Source organism: Etheostoma cragini, chromosome 14 (genome assembly GCF_013103735.1).
Source record: "Etheostoma cragini isolate CJK2018 chromosome 14, CSU_Ecrag_1.0, whole genome shotgun sequence".
Classification (NCBI taxonomy): domain Eukaryota; kingdom Metazoa; phylum Chordata; class Actinopteri; order Perciformes; family Percidae; genus Etheostoma; species Etheostoma cragini.
The window spans coordinates 11,311,601-11,333,535 of NC_048420.1; the positions used below are offsets into that span (position 1 = coordinate 11,311,601).

A 21,935-nucleotide genomic window follows, 5' to 3' on the forward strand; every position below is an offset into this window, starting at 1 on the left:
CTGAAGGCAAAAGGGGGTCCAACCCGTTACTAGCATGGGGTACCTAATAAAGTGGCCGGTGAGTGTATATATATATGCTATATATATAAATACAGCATATATACAGTATATAGCATGTATACATAGACATTTCATTCTATATATGCTATATATATGTATATATAAAGCTTCCTGACACTAGTAAAATGAAATGTCAAGTCTGGTCACATGGTTGACCAATGGCTGCCTGCGAACCTGGTAATAATGCATAATTTATTGCCCCAATGGTACCTTCAACAACCTGAGCTATACCTTACACTGCCTGGCAAAAAGAGAGCAGATAGGGATGGAAACAAAAGAGGCAAAGGCAAATAATCCCTGTGTCACTGATAAAGATTGTTAGCTACAAGAGATCTCTGTGGGTTTTTTAAGGTCAAGATACCTGTCTCCAGGTGGACATGGCCGGCAGAGACAAAGCAAAATAAAGTTTCTGACTCCTTTATGTCCAACAGTGGAGCACAAACATTCTACAATCGGGTGCACACAAAAGAGATCTCCCCTGAACTCTCATGTTTCTTGTGTCTCCATTTCCTCCTGTCTTTCAACTTGTTTCTCTGTCAGTCCGTCACACAATCACAGGCTACACACAGGCAATTTACAACGGTAGACTTTACACCCACGCTTTATGAGTTGCAAGCCTGCTATGAGCAAAAATTGTTAAAAGCTAATTCATTTTACATTACATTTTACATTTTACATATTTGCAGTTCTGTGAGGTAAAGTGATGACCCATATGCAGGAAATAAGTAAGCAGTTGCTTGTTGATCAACCTGTTTTGCAGGTGTGCTCGTCATTGCACCATGTCATGTGCCTAGCTTTTAAAACAATAATAGCAAATACAAAAGGGCGTTCCATTTCATTCGATGTCTTCAAACCTCTGATATGCTTTCTCAAAAAGTCTCGAAAGACAGGCGTTGCTGTGTTTCCAGAGACTGCACCAAACAGCTCCTAACCTGCAGTGTTGTATCTTTACCCCAAGAGGACACTATAGATCCATCACAAACTCCAGTAAGGTGAGTGGACGGTCAAAACAGAAGGATAAGTGGAATGTCTGAAATTAATCAAATGCAATCATAATTTCACAAACAACCAACAACCACAACAATTTGAAGAAGAGCAAATAAAAACAATGATCCACAGACATAATATAAAGAGAAGAATTTGAGGTCCATCAGAGAGTAAAACATGTATTCCTGTGGTTGTAAAATACAGTGACAATCCAATGTATTTGTAAATATAGTAATTTTTAAATCACTCCCAGAATGCTCTGAATAACCTAACATTAAGTAACTTCCACTGTTTCAACTGTACAAATACACAAAACACTTACATCTTGTAATTTAAAGGTGCAATATGTAATTTATTTAATCCAAAAAATGTCACCAGATATGAAGGAAACATGCTATGTTGAAATACTCTCTTTTCTGACAACAATGCTAAAGTCAGTATTTTCTCCTTTGAAATGTCTGTTCCGTGACTTAATGTCTGTTTGTGTTTTGCTGTGTGTTTTGTTATCAACTGCCCATTTTGACAGTCCGGCCAGGTTGCCAGATACACCTGTTAAAAACCCTAACCCAGCGCACTACAGCCATGGAAGCAGCAAACAAACAAACGGGATCAAAGTAGATGGATTCTACCCAACCTAAAAAAAAAACTTGGGATGTTTCAAAACTGTTGTATGACCAGAGACGTAATAAAACCATCATAAAACCTAAATATTAGAGATGTATTTGAAAGATAGAAACAGCTTAGTGCCCAAAAGGGCGTTGAGTTAGCAAATTTGACTACTGGAGAGATAAGCATTAAGCTTCAGGCTAATTTATCATGGCTACAAGGGACGGACATTTTCAATCATTTCAACATTCAACATAGACTACTCAAGTTATTTAATCACAACATAATTGAGACACAGCCAGTGAAGTGATCCCTTCCTGGCTAATGCCGCTATGCTAACCCACGATAACGGCTAACGTTACCTGAGGACCAAATAGACGGGTAGAGAGGACAGCAAGGGTGGGGTGTTTTTAGGGTTGTTGTTGTAACTTTAAGCTGAGATAGGTTGGCTGTCAGTCAGGTACAGATCTTCGAGTGAGCATGGCCTTTTTATTACGTCAACATAGCCAGCATCTAGCGTTAGCTACTCCGCTGCGCTGTGGAGTAATGTCTGGCTATGTAAGACTTGCGTCCAGCAACATTGTTGGATGCTGCATTCTCAACCTGGCAACCCCCATGAACTTCAAGTCTGTGGAGGAGGGGCCAGAAGAAACGACTCTCCAATATTTTGAATTTGGACTGCAGCAACTATTTCATACGCTCGCTGTCAGTATTACATATTGCCCCTTTAAAGTTAAAGACGTTTAAAAACTGGTCTAAAAGTTCAAGTGGACTTTCAATGGTTTGCTGTCATCGGTCCTCTTATGACCCCCCTTCTTGCTTTATCAGTATTTTGTCCAAATTCAACCCCAGCCCATGTGTACCACTTTTGCACCTGTACCCCCTCCCTCCATTACCACTCATTTATCTTGTCATTCCTCCTATCACTCCCTCATGCTGACTCTCCTTCTTCCCCTACCCTGCTTTCTCTCTTCCTCCTACTTGTCTCCTTGATTTATAGTTGGCGGTGTGCAGTTCACACACATTCCACTTCTGACACCCCGGCCCCAACCCCCCTGCCACTGGACTCTCATATCTAAGCACGGCCATTCATCTTCATGATCCTCCAATGAAGAGAAGAAGAACAGGGAGGGTGAGAGAGATCAGACAATAGGAGGAGTGTTGTTTTTGTTGAGCAGGTCAGACTATCTTTATGTACAACTCTCTCTGCCTCTTGTTGCCTCTCAAGGAGTGGTTGCTGATGTGTGTGTGTGTGTGTGTGTGTGTGTGTGTGTGTGTGTGTGTGTGTGTGTGTGTGTGTGTGTGTGTGTGTTTGTGTGTGTGTGTGTGTGTGTGTGTGTGTATCTCCTCTGTCAAAGTTTCCAGGCCTGGCTCCTCCTACATGAAAGAGCCCCTGAAGTCTTTATAGAGAACAAACGGCTCCCTGACGCAATGCTCCAGGTTCCGGACACACAACAGTCCATGCCACACACTCACTGGCTCACTCACTCATTCACTCATGCAGACACACCACATCCACAACCCACAATCCACAAATCCCTATCCTTGCACACCCCGGTTGGCCAGGCCTAATTACAAATGTGGTCGGCACTCTGATCTATCCCAGAGCCCCAAATGGCAGCAGGTCATAAAACCTTAAGTGTTCCACCAGTCAGAGCCGTGCAACTGTGAACATATATCCTCCAACATGGCCCAGCCAGGGCTGAGTCATTTCGAGGCCCATCTCGCATAGCCTACTGACATCCATGAAATCCCTTTATGGGATTTTCAAAGGCATTTCTAAGAGATTTTTGGCACTTCTGCTTTGAATCTCCCTCAGGTAGGCAAATAGCCCTAGGTCACACAGAGTCAGATGGGCTCAAGCATTAAACTATTTCCCAAGTGGTCAATGTCCACACACATGAATACAAGAGCACATGCGCACACCCTATAAACCCCAAAGGTAATTAATACATTTGGTTGGTGATTAGGATTCACATAGTTTGTTTCCTTGGCACCCGACACGCAGTCCTGCCCTCTGTAACCCTGGCAACAACAGACGGGTGTTTCTTGTGACACAATTTTGCTCAAGGGAATTGTGTTTGGGTCTTTGTGTGTGTTTGTCTAATTTCAAAACGCCTGTTATCTTTTGGATACCTCGGGGAGTAACTGAACGGTTTGGTCATCTGACCTCTTCTCCTCTGTGTGTTTGTGTCACGTTCTGCAGGTGGACAGAGGTAGTAACAAAACACATTAAAAGCACAAGGCTCAGGTGCTGGCTGCCCTTCAGTTAAACTAACAATTGTTGGACAAAGTCCTAAGAATTCCGATGTAATAAAAAGGTGTGTGAGGGGAGGTTTTCTGAGGCTTTTTGACCATTTAACAAGCAAGTCTAACAAAGCATACTGGTGCCACAAATATGAAGCTAAAGCCAGCCGCCAATTAGCTTAGTTTGGCATGAAGCAGGGTAACAAAACCCTCATTTTTGTCATTAGTTTGCTTTGTGGATTGGTTAAGTTATTTCTCAAAGTAAATGACAGTTTAATAATATTGATGCTTTTCACCAGAACTAAATCTTCATTTTCATGTCTACATATCTTGTATGAAGTCTGTGCACGTGTGTGTGTGTATGTGTGTGTTTGTGTGTATTCTGCCCTTGCCAGCCAGCCCAGTGAGATTAATAGGGCAATCAGGAGGGAATGGGAGGCTCATGGGAGTCTAGACAGTGTTCAGACCAAACTGTAACTCCTACACCCAAAACACTGGGGAAATATTTTTATCGCAACTGTATGCAGCTATTATGATAGTAACATCATCTGCAGAGACAACACTAATATTGAAAGAATTAGGCCAAATCATTTGAGCATAGACATAAAGGGATTTACTGTGGAATAACAAGCTAATGTAAAAAAATGTATTTTGATCACTCCCTATACCGTTTGCATAGAAATTAGGAGAGAGCAAAATGTTGAGATGAGTAATGAGGGGAGGGGTAAGAGTGGAACACACACAGCACATTATCAGACTTTCAGCCACAACCTCCCATAACCACTAAAAAATATATAAGCCAAAAGGGGAGAAAAAAACGAATGCGCCTGGAAAAAATGATCTCATGTTTAGTCATGTAGTTTTACAGGAAAATACCCCGGACACAACTAAATATTTTATTATTATATTTTTATGACAACGTTGTCAAACTGCAGAGCAGAGCTTAATGCACATATAGGAAAGAGGGCAAGATAGAAAGAGAGAAGAAAGAGATGAAGAGAAAGTAAAACCTAGGTGGCCAAAGCGCTGATAATGATGTAGTGTGAAGATGAAAGAGACTCCCCTGATCAGCGAACTACCCTATGACTCTGGCAAACAAGCTCATTTTATTTACCAAAGACTACATATGACAAATATGATTAACATAACACATCTTCCAGTTTTCCCAATTGAGTTCAGAGATCCATGCAAAAGACAGCAGCTTCCACTGAAGGAAACTCAGAGAGCTCAAGTTAGAGAGAAACAAGACTGGTGCAGAGGAAACGGTGGTAAAATTAGGAGTCAAGGGCATGGTTTTTAAATACAGCCATTGGCTTTTACAGGAACTTTGAAAATAATCAATAAATAATCATAAACAGCCATACAATGTCTTAAATCTATAATACCTATAAGCATCTGCATGAACATGAGCTAGAATGAGGTTCAATAACTCTTGGGATTTTCCAAAACAGCACCTCTGCAGCTTTTTACTTTCATGTTGAAGCTGTATGAGAGATGTAAGCACATTTTTTAAACATGACATGCCAACAAGTTTTTCCAAATAATTGGGGAAATTCTGGAAATCATCAAGTTTTAATCCAGCTAATGTGCTCTGACCTGCCTGAAAGGCTCCTGCATTCATCTCCAGATAGAGAAAAGCATTTCAATTTGCTGAATATCCACACTCTACAGGTGTTGAGTACGAACATTCAGGATCTTTAAACTGAACAGATTATACTGAGGCATCGTTGTTAATTTTAACAGGAGCTCCACTTACTTATGACCAAAACACTGTTGTCAGCTCAGTCTCAATTACTTTGACCCAAACACTGGGTACTGAGTTTTGTCATATTTATTTGATTATAAGATAAAAGAGGAAATGTATGCCATTATGGGGATGCTGTGAGTACTTGATTGGGTGCTAAAGCAGGGTTCTATCCAGGAACTGAGCAGTAATCCAGCTGGGAAGACAAACATTCCTTTTTTAAATTTTTGTTTTAATGTGTGTATGAGAATTGGTAAAGTTTTTCTTCAGTGCTGTCCATATTTTCCAACTCCCCTCTGTTCCTAAGCCCTTCTGGCACTGTGGTGAGTAGAATAAAAGCCTAATCTGTCTGAAACAGTCATGTGGAAACATATTTTACATTAACAATCTCCCTTAAAAAAGGGAAAACATCAAAAAACAGATCATGATTTATACCACAACAAACCCCGACAAGCACACTCTTATGGCATGGAGACAAACCTTTAGTGCCAAAGTGCTAGAAGCACACTGCTCCTCTTTACATAGTCATAATCATCTTCATCATCATCAAATAGTGCCATCAGGCTTCTCAGCTTTTCAGGCTTCACTGTAAAACCAGAATATGAGTGTTGAAACAAATGAAACATGGCACCCTTAAAACACACAGCAAAGAGCGGGTGACCTTCTTTCAGAAAATAAACACAGACATTACTCAGACTGCAGAAGGGGGTTGGGTGTGAGCTGAGGGAAGGTGCTGACATGGTTGATGGTGGGTGGGTGAGCCAAGCAATGAGGTTTCTAGTGTGGCAGTGGATGGGAGAGCTAAGAGGTTTGAGAGGTTGGATTAAGAGAAGAAGGGTAATTTCGAAAGAAGGGGCTGTGGGCATGCAGCAGTTTGGCGAGTGGGAGGTGTAGGTTAGGAGGAAGAGGGGGAGGAATTGGGAGGGGAAGCAAGAAGATATACGATGTGGGATTGGGATTTATCCAAGTTCCGCACACACGCACAAACCGTATCTTACACCGGCCACCCAGCCATGTAAACAGGCCATGACTGGCTGTTGGCTAAAGTGACCAGCCAATCAGAAGTTGGGATGTAGAGGAAGGTGGGACAAGTGAACAAATGAGTCAGCTTCTGGGTGTGGAGAGACAAGAGAGTCCCAGTGACACAATGAAGAAGAGGCAGATAGGTCAGGAGTTAAACTCATCTCCCTTACTCCCCCTGCTTCCCACTCACTCCCTCCCTCTCAGAATTTAAACCCCAAATTTGTTTTATTGGCAAGATTCTGATGAGGGTATAGTATTGCCAATGTTAAGACTATATTCATATGCCTCTTTTGTCAGACAAGTTGTCTTTCTCTAATTTGCAAAACAGAGAGGGAGTGGGGGTTGTATATATTTGTTATCAGTCAGTGGAGAAACTAAGAGAATAAAATGAAGATGTGGAATGAAACAACCCAGGGAAAACTGAGCAGGTCACAGTGTCAAGGAAAGAGAAAGAAAGAAGTAGAACGAGAGAGAAGTGTCTAGTTTCAGATTTACAGTGGTGCTGGGAGAGATTTGGCTGTGCTCTGACAGCACCCTGAAGACAGAGCCAGAGGAGGAGTAGGAAGACAGATTTACAGGGTGAGAACTGTGCTGGAGCAGCACACTGGACCCATACATATCTCCTGTGAGCTCTACATTAAAAAGGACTACTAAATGATAACTGCTCATGGGTGATAACACAATACTTACATATTCAAAATACACATTATTTTTCCACACTCAATCATTTGAAATTAGTGAATTCATGTTTCCCAACACCCGTTCTTTTAAAGTCGCCTACTTATTTTTGCTGTGGTTATTCTGATGATATATGAACACGATATCCAATGGGGTTTGTGTCAAGATGGTCTTTCGGCTGTGTTCAGTAAAATAATGAATCGAATTTATGGACTGTGCTGGAAGTGCTGGAAGTGCTAGGTTGGGTTTGGACATGAAAAATATATATAACAATCTATCTAGACCAAAAATGGGCTGTATTTATTAGCCACTCTAGCAGTTATTTGGTCCACTACTTTGGTCCAGATTGCAATATCTCAACAACTATTGGATGGCTTGCCATTACATGTTGTAAAGACCTTCATGATCCTCAGAGGATGAATTGTAATAACTTTGGCAACCCCCTGAGTTTGTGTTTGTCAAATTCTTTAGGCCTTCAAACAATACCTGTAAAATGCTAAACTGTGATGTCACACTGCACACTTTTATTAATTTCCCTCTGTGTAACCAATAATAATAACAGAGCAGGGCAGGAAATGGGCCATTATGACTCTCTGTGTGAAGGTCTGTCTTGGGTGTTCCAAACTGGGATAAACCCCTGTAGGTGTGTGTGTGTGTGTGTGTGTGTGTGTCTGTGTGTGTGTGTTTGTGTGTGTGTCTGTGTGTGTGTGTGTGTGTGTGTGTGTGTGTTTGTGTTTGTGTGCCTCTTTTGGGGTTTAACTCCTTATTTAAGACCAATATTTACCCAGCAGCCCCAGGGTGAGATTACCTCATATTCTCCCACCCAGCTGTGCTTTTTCAGCGTTTCCACGACGACCGGCGGAATGTCCCATCATGTTTATCTGCCTGTCGGGAAAACAGAGCGAGAGGAAGAAAAGGCAGCGGACGAAGATAGAGAAGATACACTTGTGTTGGAGTGTGTATACGGGATAGACACTTATGCGCTCACACTCTTTTGTATATGGAATAATCCCACAGGAATGCATGGGCACAAAGTTGCTATTGGTTTGTTACTGATGTGACTGGTATCATTCAGCATGGAGAAACATGCTGAAAGTCGATCAATACTTTCACCACGCAATTGCCAAATTAATTTGACCTGCCCCTCTTAAAATTTATAAGCAGAAAATAAACACTTAATTATTGGTTTATAACACACTGTAATGCTGTAAGCAAATCTAAAGACCTGTTTTGTAGCAATGATTGCAACAAAGCATTCCTTTTCCAGGGTATAAACTAAACTAATAAACTAATTAATACTATAATTACACATTTGTGCGTATGTGGCAAATGCTTACAGTGTGTTAGAAGAATTGTATTAATTGTTCATACATTGTACAAATCATTCATAGACAGGTTTAAAACTGTTCAAAAATGTATTCAAAATGTATGAAGAGATATTACATGAAATTACAACTATGTTAATCAAGGCTTAATCAATCTGTTTTTATGACAATAATAGATGCAATATATGAGGAGTTATAGTTATTTAGTAATCAACACAAATGGTCTCCTATTTGTGTGTAACGTGTTGTAATGGGCAACGTGTAATAATGGGTATACCATTTATTAGTTTTTCAAAAACTGCTTGTAAATATGGCAGTTTAACATAGTGCTACCAAACTGGCTATTAATATTCATAGAGCGATGTAACATCATAACAAGTATTCAATATGACCATTCAAACCTACTGGACAAGACCACTACTTAGATGCACTCACATGTGACCTGTCAACTAACTGCATGGATGTATGGCAACTTCAGTTAAAATGGAATCTCTGCAAAAATTCCGAGGTGTTGTTCTGCAATCGACCATAACCCCTGACCTCCCAGATGGGACCAACAAAAAGAAAACTTACCCTCATGGATCAGTCCATTTTTACATTATTAATATGATCAGTTACCTAGTTAGTCCAGTTCTGTGAAGCTGAAAGTTAGAATTTCCCATGCCTCTGGCCGTATTTGTCATCATGAGGGGGCTTTTAAACCACCAGCACCAGGGTTGCAGTTGAGTTTCCCTTAAGTAAATTATTTATGGAGACTGTTTTTGGTCTGGACCAAACCTGTGCTTCTGTATTAACTGCAACCTTTCTTGCATGCTTATTCAATTATTAGCTAGATAAGTGTGTGTGTTCTTAAACTGCCTGATTTTGTCTAGAATAAATTTAATTTGAAAAAACATTTTGCATAAAACAAGAAGAAAACCTAAACAGCAATGTGAAACATTTCAGATAAGCTCTTTCACTGAAAGGAGTACCAATACTGTGAATGTCTCCCTGCTGGTCAGGCAAAATGTGTTGTATACTGCTTCTAACAACTGAGAAGGACACCATGTTTTGCTTTCGCCCCAAATTGGCTCTTACACAAATGAAGCATGTGAAGTTGTAAGGAAACCATGTCTCAATTTTAAAGCTTTTACGTTAAAAGCAAATAGTATTCAGGTCAGACTTTATTGAACGGACTCTTTCTCAACATGAGTGTCATCACTACTATCATCATCATCAACAACAACAACAACAACAACAATGCCAAGCTTGGTCTTAGTAATGCACTGTGCAGAGGCATTAAGCCCACAGTTACACCAGGGAATCTCTCAGCAATCCCTGCAGTGTGGACTCTGTCCTGCCATGGGAACGGACAGTTATTTGCTTTAATTTGCAACAGAAAAGCATGTGGTGTATAGTGACTGTTAGGGAATGTTCTATTTGGTCTTCTCCTGGCCTGTTTAAGTGATAAAAGTATCATTATTTAGCCTCTAAAGCAGAGGGGAGAGTGCAAACAAGACTGTATGACCCTCTGTCAAGATCCGCCGTTCTTCAGAAGCTCATTAAGGGCCTCCAGGAGGACAGTGCATCAATTGGCAGGGCCCTCCAGTATCCTCTCTGCCTTTTTAAGCCTCTCTCCTCAGATTCAACCTAGTCACCGGCCGACTAACCTTAGAAATGGACTCACCACAGAGGTAGAGGGGACATAAAAGAAGTCTCGCTGTGAGGAGGCATGGGCATCTTATTAAAACAGCAGGAAAGGCACTTGGATTTGAGCCAAATAGGATCTCTCCCTGTGTGCTCTGACCGGATTTGGGGAAATGTGGATTTACTTGTTGAGGTGCTCTCCTTCGCTGTCCTCTGTGACTGGTGAATAAGTTCAGCCAGTCCTGAAAGCTTGGATTGGCGTCAGGTTTTGGCTTGACTTAATAGCAGAAATATCCAAGTAACTTATTCTCTGTGAGACTTCTGTTTGGGACCGAATGTGGAGATGGAGGACCGCTTTGTAGAATCTACGCTAATAGATTTTGTCAGTGACATGAACCTGATGGAGTATCCGCAAAAATGCCCTTTGGGACCGAAACGGCAGGATGATAATGATGACGCATCTGGCGTGGACAACCAGACACGACTGAGCGACTCGCCCTGGAGCGACCTGGAAAACGCGGAGCTCTGCACCGAGCATCTGGTGATGGGCGCACCGAAGTACTGCAGCCGTGGGGCGCACGGCCATCACAGCAAGTCTAAACGGAGGAGGATCATCACTGTGGTCCAGCGGCAGGCGGCCAATGTGCGGGAAAGGAAGCGGATGTTTAGCCTGAATGAGGCGTTTGATGAACTGAGGAGGAAAGTCCCCACATTCGCCTACGAGAAGAGACTGTCCCGTATCGACACACTCCGTCTGGCCATCGTCTACATCTCCTTCATGACGGACCTGCTGGAGAACACCTGAGTCCTAAAAGTCCAATATGAACTTTATTCTTTGGAGATTGGACTGAGTTTATTACTGAAATGGTTGAACAGATTAACTGTTCTAAATGTACATTTATCCAAACTGTGATTTGAGTCAGTTTCTGAAATCTTAGAATTAGACAACACATATTTGAAACTATATACACAGACTTTTTCACAATGTTTCAGAAATTCCAGAAAAGTAGAGCATGACATATTATTTTGCCCATGACATAAATTATTAGACGTGAACAAAACAGATATCCAAATATTTCAACTAATATATGTGACTTATTGCTGCTTTAAAATAAATCTATTTGCTATAATAATGTAGCTCAAGTGTCCTTTGAGTGTGAAAGTGAAGTGTGAAAACAACATGCAATTCAATTTCAACTCAATTAGGCCAGTGCATAGGAACATATAGTCCCGCTTGATTAATGTCCTGACCGTTTTATCACTTGAATGAATTTATATGGTAGTTTTAGAAGGCAGCATCCAATACTATTTTACAGCGTAAGAGTAACATTTGGTACTATAAATACATTGAATTGAACGTTTACTGTCATACGCTACTATACATTTTAAGGGAGGTGTCTATGCTCAAGCTTCAGGTGTTATTTTAGCACCTTGGAGAGCGACACAGTCTCACCTGGCCTTATGCGCACATAGAACAGGTGTACCTGTAAACAAAGCCAGCTTTAAGTTTTCCTCAAAAAAGTGAGAACAAATCAGAAGTATTTATTGTCCTTTTAAAGCCTTATCAACCGTGTCAGCGGATTTGAATCGCAAATCCAAGGACACTGGATGTTATCTTTAGCACTGAGGTGTAAATTGAGTCAGTTCAGAGAGGTCCAGGCCCGAAAGGCGCTTTGTCGCGGTTCCTCCTCGTAAAAAAGGGACCAGACTGGACCTGGTGTGGACCTCCTCCTGTGTCATCCTCCCTCATCATAGGTGAGGCCTCCATTTCACACCACAGACCACCTCCAAAAGTTTCCAGATCTATAGTTTCAGCCAAATGTAGAGGTATCTCGAATTCTCGAGGTATCTCAGAATTTTTATGTTTTCTCGTGGCAGGCCGCAGAGCTGGTGGTCATGTGTGCGTGTTTAGACTGCGTGCTAATCTCGCTCTCTCTGGCTCTCGCCCTCTCTTTCTCTCTCTCTCTCTCTCTCTCTCCACATCTTCATCACCTTCACTGTTTGCATTGCGCTCCTGCCCTTCACCGCCTTCAACGACCCCGCTGTGAGCACGGATCCGCCCTGAGAACTCCCTGGGACGGCATGTCTTTTAAACCTGAGCCGCGGTGTCCACATCCCTGCGGGAGTCAGACCCATTTAAGCGCATACCACAACGAGGGGCCGCTGACGGGAAAATAAACACCTCGGTCTGCTTACGAGCAGAGACCTCCTGCTGTGACAGCCTCCTGTGTTTCAGTAGGTCTGATATTTTTCACAGCCATCACTACTCCCATCTCAGGCAGTGTCTAGACTTACAGGGAGACTTAGCTAACTGACAACTTGTGGAGGAATTTCTCTTATATTTTCCGTTTCTTTGAAATTAGGTAATATAAGATAAGTAAAACGAAGTTTACGCATATTGACGTAGAGTAACGTTTATACAAAATACTTTTATAGAGCTTAAACAGAGAGCTGGTTTGTTAAATTTACAATTGACCCAAGAGTGAGAGAAAAACAGTCATAATGCATGTGGGCAAGAAGTTGAGCTGAGGGGAGGGAGAACGACTAAATTCCTAAAATGGGGACCGTTCCTAGTGTCCTTGCACAATCTACACCAATAACACCGCGCCCCATACACTCCTTTACGCAATCTTGTGTAGCTGAGCCATAAGGAGTCTTAAACACCATTTCTGATATTATAGCTAGAACTCTCTTTCCCCTGCAGTATTATGTTACATCCCTCCTTAACCAATCACGGCACTCCCCAAAATCGTCCTGCCCGCTCCCCGCTATAAGAGCCCCGCTCGCCCCAGTCTGGCAGACATCTCGCCCACTCAGTGGCACACGAGATTTACCGTAACACCGCCCACACCCCTTTGCAGGCCACATCATTACCTGTCGCGTTTGTTGATGTTGTAGCCAGTACACTGAATCAGTCAGGAGTTATAACGCTCCTACAGACTATAGATAGGTTTTTGAAGAGACGATGCGGGAAGAGGATTCCTCCCCAATGGACAGTGCAGGGAACAGCGAGGAGGAGACCGACCGTCAGCTTCCGCGGAGAGGCGCGAGGAAGCGGAGGGCGACCCGAAGGCGCGCAGACGACGAGGAGGAGGGAGACGTGGAGAGTCCGAGCACCGGGAAGAAGAAATGCAGAAAGAGCTGCGACGGAGGACGCGGCAGCGCAGGGAGCGGCGACAGCGAAGCCAGCAGCAGCCCCGCGCCCTCCTTCGAAGACCTACAGACACAACGCGGGATGGCCAACATCCGCGAGCGGCAACGGACGCAGTCCCTCAACGAGGCATTCACGTCGTTACGTAAGATCATTCCCACCCTCCCGTCGGACAAACTCAGCAAGATCCAGACGCTGAAGCTGGCTGCCCGGTACATCGACTTCCTGTGCCAAGTTCTGCAAACCGATGATCTGGACGCGCGAGGAACCAGCTGCAGCTACGTGGCGCACGAGCGCCTGAGCTACGCGTTCTCGGTCTGGAGAATGGGGGGCTCGTGGTCGTTGTCTACTACGTCCCACTAGCATGGTTGCTGTGGATGGTGCTCCAAGGTAAGCTAAGAGACTTTCACTTTTCATCCTACAGGGAGAGCAGCCAAAATGTCCGTGCGCATTTTACGCACAACCACAGTGTAGTTATTTTTCCAATATACATGTAGGTATACTTTTGCTGCTGTATTTGTATGGCATCTCTCCAACACACTTAAAATTCATGATGTCTTTTTCATTTTGTTATGAGGGGACGGGTTCCTTATAGACTTTACAAAACTATTAAGTACAGTATTTGTAAGACATTCACAAGATTTCACCGTTGACGTTAAACCTAAACTAAACTACTACTTACAAATGTTTTTTTTTCTGAAAACATAGATGTTTACAATGCTTACCCCATAGATCATAACAAGGTTAATCTCTGCAAATAAAGCCTACAAATAAATGTATCTCACAACCTGTCCTAACCCTCACACAACACATTTCTACGTATTTATTTTTTTAAATTAAAATTGTAATCATATTTCTTTCACAGATTATCCAGACTGAAGAACCAGTGGAGCAGGGCAACCATAGACTGGAACAGGCTAAACCGCTGAGGGGCCAGTCGCTGTGCTTCAGGCCTCAGAGGAGAGCCAGCTTTTCATATTTCCCGTTGCAAGGACTGTAATGTTTGTAAGGGAGCACTTAGGACAGACAGGACGGATGAAGATAGAAAGACCACTGCGACTATGAATGTTGTAAAAACAAATTGAGCTCTGAGGAACTGCTCAGCTTTGAAACATGCAAGAAAAATGACAATTCATTCCCACATTCCCTGAGACAATGTTTCACAGCAAATGAAGAATTTTGTATTTATTTTTTTCTACACAGGCTCAAAATTCCTATTCCCTACTCAAATAAAAGTTATTTATTTTTGGGATATCAGAATGCTGAATGGATCGGGAGTCCGCGCATTTGAGTGTTGTATATAGTTTTTGCTAATGTCTTGAATAAAAAAATGTTGAAAAGTATCATTCTTACCTCTCAGGTGTTTGGATATTCATTATAGATTTCAACTTAAGCTCTATAACAAGAGGCTGGATTATAAAATAATAAACCAAGGTTGGTTATTTGACACACAAAAAAATGTTTTAAATACCTGACATTTTTGCCAAAAAACTCCTGTCCTATAGTCTCAGTACTCTGAGTACTTTGAGCTTTTGCTGAGCGTTTATTTTCATTTGTTGATGCTGAATCTCCAGTTAAGCAAACCACAGTTGAGGAGGCAAAAGAAAACATTTCATACCCAGGGCTTATTTTGTAGTGATTCCTTGAGCTCTGGAATCTGGGGAAGCCATAATTAGCTGGTGGTCTGTTTAAACAGGGTGAATATGGAGCTGTGGGAGGCATGCATGATATTCCCAGATATCCTCCAAGCCACAGGTCAGCATAGGAGTATCCAGCAGGTGCTACAGCAGCTACTCCAAGGGGTCTAATAGATAAGAGGGGTGAATGCAGGTCATAAAGCAAGCTGAAAAACCTGTGTGATCACATATACCTGCAGTTCTGATGAAGAATAAATGGTTATTCACATGTGAACAATAATCCAAAAAAATAAACACTCATGATAGTGGTACCAAGGGAAAAACAAAATGATATTAGAAGGTGCATGCATTGTTTAACTCAATAATGTATTTTGTTACATTCTTCCCAAACTATTCAAAATTTTAAAACAATATATATATATATATATATATATATATATATATATCTTGATTTTTACTGTTGGTTCTCCCACAGAAAAAGATGTATTGAAATGAAGATGTGTTCAGGTTGTGCCACAAAAATTCACTTTTCTACGGAAACAGCACAATCCCAAGTACCCATGGAAATTGAGCAAATATACAGTGGGGCTCGGAAGTTTGGGCACCCCTGGTAGAAAATTTGTATTGATGTGTATGAAAAAGCCAAGAAAAAAATGCAAAATTCTCCAAAAGGCATCAAATGACAGATAAGACATTCTTATAATATGTAACAAAAGTTAGAATTATTTCCATAATTTACACTTTCAAAATAACAGAATACAAAAATGGCGTCTGCAAAAGTTTGGGCACCCTGCAGAGTAAGTACCTTGTACGACCCCCTTTGGCAAGTATCACAGCTTGGAAACGCTTCTTGTAGCCAGCCAAGAGTCTTTCAATTCGTGTTTGAGGTATCTTCGCCCATTCGTCCTTACAAAAGTCTTCCAGTTCTTTGAGATTTCTGGGTTGTCTGTCACACACTGCTCTTTAGTTCTATTCATAGATTTTCAATAATGTTGAGGTTAGGAGATTGTTAAGGCCATGGCAAAACTTTTAGTTTACGCCTCTTAATGTAATCCACCGTGGATTTTGAGATGTGTTTAGGATCATTATCCATTTGTAGAAGCCACTTTTTAACTTCAGCTTTTTCACAGATGGCATCAAGTTAGCGTCCAAAATTTGCTGAAATATTATTAAATCCATTTTTCCTCCTACTCATGAAATGTTCCCTGTGCCACCTCCTGCAATACAACCCAAAAGCATGATTGATCCACCCCAATGCTTAAAAGTTGGAAAGAGGTTCTTTTCATTAAATTCGGTGCCCTTTCTTCTCCAAACATACCTTTGGTCATTCCGGCCAAAAAGTTCTAGTAACCTCATCGGTCCACAGAACTTGTTTCTACAATGCATCAGACTTGTCTTTATGTTCATTTTCAAACTTCAAATGCCGATTTTTGTGGTGAGGAAGTAGAAAAGGTTTTCTTCTGATGACTCTTCCATGAAGACCATATTTGTACTAATATCTCTTTATAGTGGAATAGTGTAGCACAACTCCACTGTCTGCCAGGTCTTTCTGGATGGATCGTGCAGTCAAACATGGGTTTTGAATTGCTTTTATCACAATCCTGCAAGCATTTCAGTCTGATATTTTTCTTGGTCTTCCAGATCTTGCTTTAACTTCCACTGTTCTGTCCTGATCACTGCCATTTTTTAATTACATTCCGAACAGAGGATATTGGCATCTGAAAACGCTTTGCTATCTTTTTATAGCCTTCTCCAGCTCTGTGAGCGTCAACTATTTTCTTTGTTTTCTAGACAACTGCTTAGAAGAACCCATGGTGCTGATTGTTGGGGCAAGGTCAGATGAGTCTGGGCATTTAAAACCTTAAGATTGAGATTACCTGGTCTTTCAAGGCGATGATTGAGAACAATCCATGACACTGTCAGGTCTCAGCATTCCAAAGGGGGCGGTGCATGCTATTCACTCTGCAGGGTGCCCAAACTTTTGCAGACGCCATTTTTTTTAGTTTTTTGTTATTTTGAAAGTGTAAATAACGGAAATAAAATCTAACTTTTTTGTGACATATTTTAAGAATGTCTAATCTGTCATTTGATGCCTTTTGGAAAATTTTCCACCTTTTCTTGGCTTCTTTATGCACATTAATACAAATTTGGGGTGCCTAAACATTTGAGCATGACTGTAAGGATATAAGAGGTAAGTTTAGAGAACAATCCTCTTTTAATTGAAACCACTCAAATGTCAACCTCCAGTAAATAATTTTTCTTGAGCAATCTTAGAACAGCTCAGTCACTTAGCTAAAAAAGCGTTTGCAACTTTCTGCCAAAATATATCTCTATAAATCTAAATATCAATGCATTTCCTGGATTAAAATAGGTGCTTAAATGTTTTCAGAGATCGTAGGACTAGATTAAACTGGGACAGAGGGATATATATATATATATAGTAAAGGCAATGGGACCTAATTTAATGTTTTCTTTTTCTTAAAGGTTTGTAAATGTCCAGTGATAAATGCTTAGACTACACTGTAAAATACTGCACATTTCCTAAAGCAATAGGCTATTAAAGGAATACTTGGAACTATTATAGCTGAAAGCTACTGAGACACACTTCTAGGTGCATTTCATTTGCCTCCGCAGGGCTGTGAAGGATGATTATGGGAGCATTACTGTGTTTTTGCTTTACCGTTTGCGTGCGGAAGGTAAAGCCATCAGCTCTGACCCGAGGTCCTTGCCTGCCACCGGGGGGAATCAATTCCCACCCTTAGATCACCGTGGCCGTGTTATCTTAAACTTGAGGCTGTTGCTCTGACACAGAGGAATGTCACCTCTGAGGCTTCAAAACACACACAGACACACACACACACACAAACACACACACATACACACATCTAGGTTGTACACACATAGAGGGAGACTTCTCACGCCTACCAAACAGGGAAATACATTCCACAGAGAGAGAGCAAGGGAGAAGAGGGCTCCTGCATCTCAGCCCCCCCCCCCCCCTCACACACATACACACACACACACAAACTTTGATGTTTAAAAGTAATGGGATGACCGCTTGTTATCAGCATGAAGGCATCTGGTATCTGGATATAAGTGTGCTATGATAAACTCTTTGATGACTGGCACACACTCTCTGTCCCGCTCATTAATCACCGTTTGTATCTCCTCGTACTGGGTTTGCAGTCTTAAAATGATCTAAAAATCCAAAGGTGCAAGCCTGTGGGTTTTAGTAATACCGGAAGCTGTGCATCTTTGTATAAATGGACTTCTCATGCCTCTACAAAGACAGTGGGCCCGCGTTGTTTGTTTGTTTGTTGAAACCAGCAGAGACCTTCCTGTTTTGTCTCTCTTTTTTCTTATTTCAGCTTGTTGTCTCACTCATTTCCATCTCTATCTGAAGTTCCTCATTACAGGGTAACAAGAGCTGGTTTACATTAACCCTCAACACCACAAAAAGACAGTGTGGGAGTGGTGGGGGGAGGAAGCTGGACTGACAAACACACAAACACACACACACACACACACACACACACACAAGGAAGACAGAGAGAGAGAGAGAAAGAGACCCTAGATTGGCAAGTCTGGTTTCCATTAGAGCTAATTATCCATGTTTCATCTCAACCTGAAGTAGTTTGTGTGTGTGTGTGTGTGTCTATGTGTTTGTGTGTTCGTGCTAGTCTCTTTTTATTTGTGGTCTGCTGCTTTTGACTCAAAACAATCATACCTGAGGACATTATGTGCACTGCAATGAAATACTGCTTTGTATATCACTGCAACCCGTGCCCCCTATCCTCACTGGTGGAATAAACTATGACAGTGAATCTGGTGAAGATAGAGCATGGATATTATTTTGGCATATAGAAGAAATTGTGAGCAAATGTAGATAGATTAAAGATATCAAATAAGTTTAATTCTCCTTTTTCTTTTTCTGCAATTTTAGTTATGTGCACTGTATTGAATAAAACATGTTTGATTATAGGATTTGTTTGTTTATTAAGGCTCATCATTAGGAGCTAATGAGGTCCTGAGGTCCTTAAACTTTACTCTCTTTATAATCAGACAATGCAATAATAAATCTGCACATTACAATACATTATAAACAATACAGAATAGGAAATTATAAGACAGAAAGACAAAACATAATTTCATTACACCACTCATCTAATAACAAAAATACACACATGAGACAAAAACAGACACATAGACGGGACAGCTCCACTGACACCAACATGCTATGGTCACATAACATCTCTTTCACCCTCTTAGGACACTTCCCACACTTAAACACACCTTCACATTTTGTTATGCCTTAACCAATGATGTTTCTGTGTCTACTTCACCTTTCTAATAAATAGACACTTCTTAATTAAACTTTTAAGTGCAATTTTACTGCTTTCTTGTGTAATTTGTCAGGTAGCACATTCCAGTTGTTTGACAGTATTCGTCCTTGTTTTTGGTAAAGTAAAGTTACCTTTTTTTGGCATGCCTAGTTGCACAGGCATGTCTAGCTAAACTAAAAGATTAATTATTATAAAAAATAGATGGTTTCTTAAAGAATATTCCTAAAAATAAGCCCCAGTATAGGTGGTGCACTAATCAGTGTGTTGTGATGCTGAATAGAAACAAACTATGCAGAAACATACACAAACTATTTGGTTTATGTACAATATGCTCAAAACACCTAACACCAATACTGTCAAATGCTTTCCGTTTTATTTCATATTTACGGTATATTTAATACAAAATATTTACAGCATCTTAAGGTCAAATTGGTTCTTCATGTGTCAAGAACTGGGGGTGTGGGGTTTGAAATAAGTGGAAATCACTGGAGTAGCCCTTTAACACAGAGCACAGGCACAGGCACAGAGCTTCTTTGGGCTTTAAATATTAAAATAGTTTAAATTAGTAGTGATGGAATACATGGAGCATTTGACAGAGTTGCAAGAAATTTGCGAGACATGGCGTCAGGTTAAAGCAAGCAGGAAGGAATAGAGTGACAGAAGAGTGACAGAAAGGAAGTCAGGGCAAAGCAGTAACATAATGACCACTCACACATTCCCTGAGGATGGTGCCAACTGCACCCATCACTCCTGACCTGTGACCTCTCAAACTGACCCTATCCCCAGACGTCAGCGACCCCCAGCTGGGACACGAGCCACCACATTCACCTCTACAAAGGAGCCACTTATTTCACTAATACCTCTCAGATGGATGTGCAGAAGAGTACAGAGAGATGTGGTTGTAGAGAACAGGGTGGGAAGAATGTTTCAAAATGAACATCCAAAAAGAGGAACTCAAGAAAAGTAGGCAGGAAGGAGGGAAAAGACTTATACGAATCCTCTGAGCGCTCATGCCTGAGGCTGTTTATCTTGCAGATTGAGTTAAGCACAAGCCTCTTATAACTCTCCACATACCAAGCAATATCACAGTGACCCCGTTTTACGAACATAAACATACGCTCTTTATCAAAGACCAGCACGGTTCATTCAAACACATAGGCTCTTTCTCCTAACTTAATTTACCTCGCCTTATACAAAGTTCCTTTATTGGATTGGAGTTTTCTAATTCTGGCTTGAAATGGGCAACTTCGGGGTCTATTGATGGAGATTGAATAGGTTTTGCCCATGTTTACCTTATAAAACCACAGTGGTCTCTTATCATGCATATCTATGGACTATCAGCATAGAGGTCATGCACAACACACCGTTTTGTTTCTACAAAGAGAGGCCATTGTTTGACTTAACATAGGCCCATTCACACAAGGTGTGGAGTGTGACTATCAATGGGGAAATGTATGTTTCCTTGTTGTGTAGTGAGAATTATCCTGACTCTGCCCAGAGATGCATCTGTCACATACACACACATGCACACACTCAGTGTTGCATCATCCTGGATTATTTAAAGTTTTTAAGCTTTTCTCTGTTGAAAGCAATGACCAGAGTGCAGCCGTAGTGCACTGGCTTTCTGAGGGCTCCTGTCATGAACAAGTTTGCGCGGGGACGCACGCACGCACACACGCACACACGCACACACACGGGTAAAGTGAGGGATGACTTGGCAGTGAGAGCAGCTCCAGCCTCAGTGTTGGTCTAAGGGGAGCAGTGCTGGGAGAGAAATGGACATTGAAATCTGCAGCCTTCCCTTAGTGTGGACTGTGGGTTGGTCTCTCTTTCTTTCTCCACCTTCTTTATTTCTCAATCTTTAGTACTTTCTACTTTTAAGTTGTCTGTTTTGGTCTTTCCACCTCTCACTTTCTCCTACTTTCCTATCCCAAATCTCCCTCCCTCTTCATCATATTCTCTCCTTTTATTGATTGTATCTCCTTTGCTTTGTTTAATAAATTCCCCTCTCTCATTTCCTCCTCTTCTTCAAACTCCCTCCCCTTATCCCTTTTTTGTTTACCTCAACAAACAAAAAAATCATCATCGTGTCTAACTATTTACTCAAGGCCGTTTGCCAAAAGTGTGTGTGCAGTGCCAGAAAGTGTGAGTGTATTTAAAGACAGCAGGAAAACCAAGCCGAGACAAAAACAAAGTCTTGCTGATGCAGTGATTATTACTGGCCTGGTATTGTTTTTTTACGGTTTAATATTAGAACATTGTGTTTGCTTGTCTGATTGTTGTTTTTCTATCTGTGTCTCTCTTTTCTCTCAGAAGGTGTTGGTTTGTGTGATTTTATAAGCCTGGCATTTGGTGTCACATGAACCATGCATGTTTTTTTAAGTTCTGTAAAACAGGCCAGAATGCCTCATAATTCTCTTCCCCTGGCTGCTTGGTGAGGGTTAGTGCCAACTTCTGAAGTTTCTCTCCCTCTCTCTCTCTCTCTCTCTCTCTCTCTCTCACACACAC

The 21,935-nt window shown here is 41.4% G+C and overlaps 2 protein-coding genes across 2 annotated transcripts; both read left to right on the forward strand.

Moving 5' to 3' along the window:
* Positions 1-10,258: 10,258 nt before the first annotated feature.
* LOC117956357 (fer3-like protein) lies at positions 10,259-11,260 on the forward strand. The gene has a single exon (XM_034891379.1). It carries the CDS (start codon positions 10,640-10,642, stop codon positions 11,099-11,101), a length of 462 nt encoding a protein of 153 aa, XP_034747270.1. The 5' UTR covers positions 10,259-10,639; the 3' UTR covers positions 11,102-11,260.
* Positions 11,261-12,850: 1,590 nt separating this feature from the next.
* On the forward strand, positions 12,851-14,806 carry twist1a (twist family bHLH transcription factor 1a). Its single transcript, XM_034891378.1, has 2 exons — positions 12,851-13,837; positions 14,313-14,806. Exon 1 carries the CDS (start codon positions 13,262-13,264, stop codon positions 13,808-13,810), a length of 549 nt encoding a protein of 182 aa, XP_034747269.1. The 5' UTR covers positions 12,851-13,261; the 3' UTR covers positions 13,811-13,837; positions 14,313-14,806.
* Positions 14,807-21,935: the final 7,129 nt, after the last annotated feature.